Raw genomic sequence first — 8,335 nt, 5'->3', positions numbered from 1 at the left:
GTGGAAAGGTTCCAGATGCAAGCTTAGGCTTTCTTAGCTCATGTGGCTTATATTCATTGCCAGCCTTCCAACCTTAGCTACATACCAAGACCTCCTTGAACTCCAGAAGTCAGCCTTCAAGTCATCACGGTTTGGCTTTACAATCAGGAACCCCCAAAACTTACAGTCTGCTCATTGGGGCTCATCCCAGATTGGACAGCAGCCTGAGGCTTCCTCCAGAACGTCCTGGGTGTGGCCTCGCCCTGTTTGTTGTTGTTTTTGTTTTAGAATACAGGGTTTCTTTTAGTAGCCCTAGCTGTCCTGTAGACCAGGCTGGGCTCAAACTCAGAGAGGTGCCTGCCTCTGCCTCCTGAGTGCTGGGACAAAGGGGAACCACCTACACTGGCTTGCTTGGTTTTGCTTTTTTTCTTCCTTTGGGTGGGGGATACTTTCTGACTCTCCTACATAGCTATCCATAAAACCAGCCAGGACACTGGCTGGGATTATTGCCAGAGCCCAGCATGTACACTGGCCTTTTAGAGACAAGCTATGCCCTCGCCTGACCACACCCCTCTTCGGTGAAGCTCCCCCCCCCCCAAGCTCCTTTGGTGTCTTGTACCTGGGCTCCCCCTCAACTCCCCTTTCCCATCTCAGCTTCACTGACTCCCCATCCTAGCTGCCTCTGTAGACATCTGTCCTGGGCTCAGATCTGCCCACTAGAAGCCATTTGTGGGGGCTTCTTTCTTGTCTCATTTCCCAGGCTACAGAACCAGATGCAATTATTTGGATTTTTCCTTAAATATTACTCTCCCTCCTCTTCAGCCCTGTAGTGGTGAAATATTACTCTTCCTCCTCTCTTGACATGATCTGTGACATTTCCACTGAGGCTGGGACCATATACTGCAGCCCACGAGGACGGCACGAGCTGCCATCTAGACAGCCTTCCCTCACCAAAGAGGCCAGGTTTCACTTCACCGAGGGCCTCTAACCCTCTCCTTGGGCAAGTCACTGAAGACATTTGGTAGATGGAGGAGAATCTTCTTGCCAGTGAGAGCTAGGAGACTGCTGAGGAACCAGGAAACAGGCCAAAGCTTGAGTGTGCAGTGAGTGGTTAAGAAGGAAGGTGAAAAATGCTTTTTAAAAGCTTTTATTTCAAAAAATAAAGACACAGTTAATTTCACATAAATATCTGGGGAGGGGTGGGAAGGGGGTGGAAGCAGGACTGGCCCCTACCTCCTCTTCTCTTTCACACTGTATTGTAAAAGCAAAGGAGACGGCTATGGAGAGAAGGGAAGAGAACGTGAGTGGGCCGCTAGCATCTGCAGGGCCCTCAGCCCACAGCACCTGGCTTACCTTGCCGAACCAGCGGGACAGCCAGAGCTGCTTCATTGTCATGTGATCAGGGAGAACTTCATTGTCAAAAAGGAGCTGTACCTAAGAGGGAGATGGGGCAGGAAGAGTTCTCGGCAGGACTAGGCAGAGACTTTTCCCTGGACTCCGCCCCTAGTGTGTTTATGTAGTCTGTATGCTCGTATGTACATTGTGTGTGTTTATGTCTGAGGAGGCCAGAGAACAACTTGGTTTTTTCCTCAGGCTCCATCCACCTTTTTTTTTTTTCCGAGACAGATTCTCTCACTGGCCCGGAACTCATCAAGTAGGGCAGGCTAGCCCCAGCCCCGGTGCTGGGACTACAAGCACTACCTCACTAGGTTGGTTTTGTTTTAGGTCTGGGGATTGAACTCTGGTCCTGGTGCTTACAAGGCAAGGACTTTACCCACTAGTCTGTCTCCCGCTTTTTTTTTTTTTCATTTCTGAAGACAAGGCCTTACTCTGGACCCCAGACTGGCCTGGAATTCACTATATAGCTTGAGCTAACCTTGAACTTGAAGTAATCTTCCTGTCTCAGCTTCCTTCCAGGCACAAGCCACCAAGCCAGACATGTGCCTCCCCTTTCAACATCTTGTTCTCCAAATAACACAGTGGGTCTACTCACATAAATAACACAGTGGGTCTACTCACATAAATAACACAGTGGGTCTACTCACATAAATAACACAGTGGGTCTACTCACATAAATAACACAGTGGGTCTACTTACATGTTGTGGATTTAGCATTAGGCGGTGACACAGAACCCTTCGGAGATGACGAACCTCAGCTCTAACAGAGCACCGGACATATTTGTTCTAGGAGCAGGGAAGGGGGGAAGAGGACAGGTGTGTGAGGAAAGGGTTGCTGGGAGTTCGCTTTCAAAGAGGCCTCCCCACCTCAGCCCCTCTCACCTGAAGGACATTTTTATTCTTGTCTTTGCCAGAACTGGATGGAAATAGAAATAAGTTAGAGGATCCCATTTTTCCTCTCTCCCACCTAGATCCATAGTCCATTTCCACCAAGGGGACAGACACTCCCTCACCCCTTCGCCTTTCCCTACGTCCCTCAGATGATTGTGGGTGACCTCTGACCTGCCCCTCACCTCAGCCGCTCCAGGCACAGGCTCAGCTGCTCATCATAGCGATAATAGTGAGCTTTGGAGTGGTCAAAACTGCTGAAAGGGAGGCCAAGGTTGCTCAGGGCTGGCTCTGAGAAAAAGGAGACATCGAGCAGGCTGGTACAGGTTCCAAAGCCCCTTTTCCCCAGAGAGCAAAACTGGGCAGCAGAAATGCTCTGAAGACTTTACTTGACCGCTCCCCCCAATTCCCCAAATGACCACCAGGGACATACCTTCCCCACTGGGCTGGGAGACTCTGTCCAAGCCTCGGGACTGATAGAATTCCCGAATCCGTTTCTCTTCACCTAGGAAGGGGTGAAGGGCGGCCATATTAATTCTCTTTGTCCTGGCTGTTGACCTCTTTATCTAGATGGTTCCCAAGAAAACTGTTGTTCACGGCAAGCTGCCACCCAGCACCGGCGTCAGGAGGCCCCACAAACACAAGGTGGCCACTCACTGTCTTGCAAGCCTGGTACTAGCTTGTACACTATGTCCTGCATGACCCGATCCAGTTTGAGGTTGAGCAGCGGCTGCGTCTCGTGGATCTTGATGTTGCACATGGGGCAGTACTTGCTGGTCTGCAGGTACTTCACGATACAACTTTTGCAGACTGTTAAGAGGAGAAACGCAGCCGCTCAGGCCCTTTGGGAACCCGACACACAGGGCGAGTGGGACAGACTGCACAAAAGAGGCTTGCAGGCAGCGTGGTGAGGACAGGGCAGGATCCGGGACACTCACAGGTGTGGAGGCACTCTGTGATGGTGGTGGCATCCACGAAGTAGCCTGCGCACAGGCAGCAAACGATGTGCTCATTCAGGTCTTTGATCTTCACTCGGACCTCCTCCTGTGGACACACCCTCCTCAGTCACTCCTCACTCGTCTCTCGCAAGCCCTGCCCACGTCCCCTCTGCACTTCCCAGCTCCAGAGCAGTTCCTGTCACTGGACTCGGCCCGAGGAAGTGGGGGGGGGGGGGGGGAGAGATGAGCTCCCCCTCCGCCCAGCAGAGGGCTCCGCGCACAGCGGGTGCTCTCTTCTCGGGGACTCGCCCGACCCTCCTTTCCCTAGGGAGACCAAACGCCGTCGATGACACAACGCGCAAGCGTCCCAGTCCAGCGTTTGGCAACCCTGTCGGAATCGCGCGTGCGTACCACGCACCCCAATGCTGCGCAGGCGCACTGGGCGCCCGTCCCGCCACCGCCCGTCCTCTCGCCCGCTTGGGTTCGCACAGCTAACGGGCCCCAGAAGTCAACCCGCCGCCCCTGCACCTCGTTCCGTAGCGGGTCCATCTTGTACACTGACTGGAGCTGGTTCCGAAGCCTCATCGCGATCGCAATCTGGCCCCCCTGAGGAGACGCCATCTTAAAGGCTGATCCCAGCCCGCCACTTCCGGTACCGCCTGCGGGGCGGGACTTGTCTCATAGCAACGAGGGCCTCAAATTGTCCGGATTGGCTAGTCTTCCGGCACACCCCGCCCTCACTCCTTCTCTCTCTCTCCCGGTGTGCTCACCTGAGCCCGCTGGCCCCCCCCCTCCCCGTGGTCATTAGGGAGTGGGGGGCCGTGGAGCGGGGTCCCGGGATTGCACGCCCCCCACGGGCGTCCTTCCGACGGCACGCACCCGACCGCTGGACCAACTTCAGGAGTTTGTGATGGATAGCCTGTGCCCTCCGAGGCCGGGCGATCGCCGCCCGCTGCTGCCCAGGAGAGTGGGCGTCCTGGGACGCGACCTCGCCTGAGACCCCGGGTCCTCACCGTGCAGTGCGACCCTGCTCGGCTGCGGCGTCCGCGCTGCGGAACTGCGTCCGGGTGGCGGGCCTTCTCTCCGCTCCGCCGCGGGAGTTTCTCCCGGCTTCGCGAAGTCCCGGAGAGGGTGCCTTGGGCGGGGTGGGGAGGGAGAGACCCTCCGGGAACGTGGCAATCTTACCTCCCAACTCTCTCCCTGCTGCCGGGGGTGGGGGGAATAGGCCCTGGATAATGATGATGATTTAATCATCGGCGCCTGCGGAGGCCTGGGGTAGACTAATGCAGAGCAGATGCCGAAGGAGGAGGGGACGGCTGACAGCGAAGATACTTGGGCAGCGAGTGCCTGCAGTAGCATAGGCCCAGGCCCGCACCGGGGGCGGACGCAGGGGTCCCCAGGACTGGTGCACTGTCATCACTGGGCTCTTACCACGAAATTTAAAAAAAAAATTTTTTTTTTTAAACTCTGAAGCGTTATTAGCACCGAGTACAATTGGAGATTGGAGCCAGAGGGGAGATACCACCTGGACATTGAAAGTGTGATAGAAATGGGAAAGAAAGGTAGTGTGGAGGGGAAAATGATCGAGAAAACAGAAGGTGTGGATTGGGAGTGGTAATAGAAGGAACAGGGGCCTAAAAGGGTTGGAATGATTAGATTGATGGCAACAGGTACTTGACAGAAAGGTGTGTGTGTGTGTGTGTGTGTGTGTGTGTGTGTGTGTGTGCGCGCGTGTGCTACCCCATGAATGGAATAAAATGTCCTCTTCAGAATGGAGTACATAACCAGCAAGAAAGTGTTAATGACTTGTTAATCAACTAATTACAGCTATGGTTTACCTCTCTGGGCCAAGCTACGGGCATCACTACCGGGGCACTGAGGGTCTTGACAAATTTCTTCCTGTCCACCATTGCTCTCTCTTCAGTCCCTTCTTCCAACAGCATGGAAGAGTGATTCTGACCATAGCTTAGACAGAACACAATGTTTTTGATGGATGTTTCTTATTTAGATTGTGGTGTTAGTTTAATGCGTATTTACATTTGTGGAGACCAATCAGAGTATACACTTAAAAACTTACAGTTTATTATAAATTAGATCTCCGGGTGGTGGTGGCACACGCCTTTAATCCCAGCATTCGGGAGGCAGAGGCAGGTGGATCTCTGTGAGTTCAAGGCCAGTCTGGTCTACAGAGCGAGATCCAGGCCAGGCACCAAAACTACACAGAGAAACCCTGTCTCGGAAACAAAACAAAACAGGCTGGAGAGATGGCTCAGCGGTTAGGAGCAATGGCTGTTCTTCCAGAGGACCAAGGTTCAATTCCCATCACCCACATAGCAGCTCACAACTGTCTCTAACTCCAGTTCCAGGGGATCTGACACCTTCATATCAACACACATAAAATAAAGTTAAATAAATTATAATAAAATAAAATAGACTTCAAGAAAACTTAAAAAATAATAAAGGCACAGTCCTGTAATCCCAGCACTTATAAGGTAGAGGCAGGGGGAATCATGAGTTCAGGGTCATCCTAGGCTATATAGCAATTTTGAGGCCAACCTGGGATACTCTTTTTTTTTTTTTTTTTTTTTTTTTTTTTTTTTGGTTTTTCGAGACAGAGTTTCTCTGTGTAGCTTTGCGCCTTTTCCTGGAACTCACTTCCAGGCTCACAGAGATCTGCCTGGCTCTGCCTCACGAGTGCTGGGATTAAAGGTGTGCGCCACCACCGCCCGGCTTCAACCTGGGATACAACAACAAAAACAAGCAATAAGTAAACTATAAGATTAAAAAAATCAGCCGGGCGGTGGTGGCGCACGCCTTTAATCCCAGCACTCGGGAGGCAGAGCCAGGCGGATCTCTGTGAGTTCGAGGCCAGCCTGGGCTACCAAGTGAGTTCCAGGAAAGGCGCAAAGCTACACAGAGAAACCCTGTCTCGAAAAACCAAAAAAAAAAAAAAAAAAAAAAAATCAGATTGTTGAGCTGAGTGTGGTGGTGCACACCTTTGATCCTAGCACTCAAGGCGGATCTCTGAGAGTGAGGCCAGCCAGGTCTACAGAGTGAGTTCCAGGATATCGAGGACTACCTAGAGACTCTCTGTCTTGAAAAAAAAAAAAAAAAAAAAACGAAAACTAAAATAAAAAGTCAGATTCTTTTCTTTCCTTTTTCTGTTTAAGATATTTTAGTAGCACTGGGGTTACAGCTCTGTAGTAGAGTGCTTGTCCCAGGTCATCCCTAGGAACACACACACCTAGACAAACCCAGGGGCTGGAGAGATGGCTCAGATGCTCTTTCAGAGGACTTGGGCTTGCTTCACGGCACCCACAAAAAGGTTTCCGACAATCTCACTCCAGCTGTCGCTCCCATGCCCTTGTTTGCCCTCCACAGTCTTTACACCATGTTTGCGGTACACACATATACACGTGCAAAACACTCATGCACATCATATAAATTAAAAAAAAACAAAACAAACAAAAATCTAAACTTGATAGCTTTTCAGTCAGAATAAAAGCCTAACGCCTTGCATGGTTTCATGGTTTCTCCAGCCACACTGGGCTCCTCGCTGTCTGTTCCATGAAAATACTAAAATGGGCTCTGCTTCGACACACTGGCCATCCCTGCTTCCTCCTTCCTGTGGGTCTCCATGAAGCTCCTGTGTTCCTGCTGCACAAATAAACTGTTCGCTTGCCCTTTCACTTCTTTGCCTTCTTTTTCTTCTTACCGTGTTTTCGAATTGCTAGCATTTGTTTTGTTTTGTTTTTTGAGACAGGGTCTCGCTATGTAGCCCTGGCTGTCTGGAACTTACTAAGATTAAACTGACTTTAAACTCAACAGAGAGATCCGTTTGCCTCTCTCTGCCTTTCAAGTCCTGGGATTAAAGGCAAGTGACACTGCACCAGGTTCTGGATCTTTTTCTTTAAATAAATAAAGCAAGCAAGCAAGCAAGCTTGGGGCTGGCGGGATGGTTCAGTGGTTAAGAGTGCTTACTGCTCTTTCAGAGGACACAGGTTGGGGTTCCTCAGTTTCCAAGTCAGGCTGTTCACAACCATCTGTAACTCCAGTTCCAGGGGATCTGATGTCCTCTTCTGGCCTCCACGGGCTCTTACATGAATGTGGTGCACATAAACTCACACAGGCAAACACATGTATGCCAATAAATTAAAAAAATAAACCTTTAAAAAATGTAACTTATGTTGTGTGTGTGCACGTGCATACTACAGTGAGCACACATGTATGTGCATAAATGTGTATGTATAGGCCAGAGGACAAACTCCAGTGTCCTTGGTGGGGGGGGAGGTCCTTGGTGATAAGGTCAGGCTGGCTGGCTAACAAGCCACGTGGCTCTCTTCTCACTACCTCCCCAGTGCTTTGCCCCACCAGGCTTTTCACATGACTGCTGGGACTTCAACTCAGACCCTCACATTTGTATAGCGTTGTCTGAGCTATCTCCTGAGCCCCTCTCTCTTATTTTATTTTATTCTTTCTTTCTTTCTTTTTGAAACACTATTGTTCCAGCTGACCTCTAACTTGTGATCCTCCTGCTTCAACCCCCTAAGGTAGTTAGAATTACAAGCATGCACCCCCCCCCACATATATACTATTATATCTCTTTATATATTATATAGATATAATATTTGTTTCTAATATTTTTCTAGTTTTTAATCTGACTTTTGTATTAGAATGTTAAGTTCTTCAGAGCTGGGTACCTCCTCCCTCTGCTATTCACATCTATATCTCCAGATCTGAGCAAACAGCTGGTGTTAAAATATTCTGAATGGCGGCTGGAGGGCCAGCTCAGCAGTTCAGAGCACTCACTGCTCTCGAAGAGGACATGAGATCGGTTCCCAGCACCCATGTCAGGCAGGTGCTCACAACTACCTGTAACTCTAGCTTCAGGGGGATCCAACACTCCTGGCCTCTAAGGGCTCTTGCACATATATAGTGCACATAAACTCAAGAAAGCAAACACACATAGATAGAAAATTTAAAGAAATCTATTTAAAAGATTCTGAATGAACAAATGAAAGAATGTAGGTGATGGCGACTACTTAGATTAAGGGTTTAACAACGGAAAGGAAGAACTGTAGGTGGAAACGAAACACACCTGTAATCCTAGCACCCAGAAGGTAGAAGCAGGA

The 8,335-nt window shown here is 50.2% G+C and overlaps 1 protein-coding gene across 1 annotated transcript; it reads right to left on the bottom strand.

The window, feature by feature from the left end:
- Positions 1-1,143: 1,143 nt before the first annotated feature.
- Positions 1,144-3,879, bottom strand: Pcgf1 (polycomb group ring finger 1). Its single transcript, XM_059256742.1, has 9 exons — positions 3,732-3,879; positions 3,204-3,309; positions 2,923-3,075; positions 2,699-2,770; positions 2,451-2,556; positions 2,260-2,293; positions 2,077-2,163; positions 1,333-1,413; positions 1,144-1,256 (listed from the first exon to the last, which is right to left on the bottom strand). Exons 1-9 carry the CDS (start codon positions 3,822-3,824, stop codon positions 1,209-1,211), a joined length of 780 nt encoding a protein of 259 aa, XP_059112725.1. The 5' UTR covers positions 3,825-3,879; the 3' UTR covers positions 1,144-1,208.
- Between the last annotated feature and the right edge of the window lie 4,456 nt (positions 3,880-8,335).

This window comes from Peromyscus eremicus, chromosome 3, assembly GCF_949786415.1.
Source record: "Peromyscus eremicus chromosome 3, PerEre_H2_v1, whole genome shotgun sequence".
Classification (NCBI taxonomy): Eukaryota; Metazoa; Chordata; class Mammalia; order Rodentia; family Cricetidae; genus Peromyscus; species Peromyscus eremicus.
Note: the sequence above shows the minus strand (reverse complement) of the source record. Positions and strands in the feature narration are given on the sequence as shown.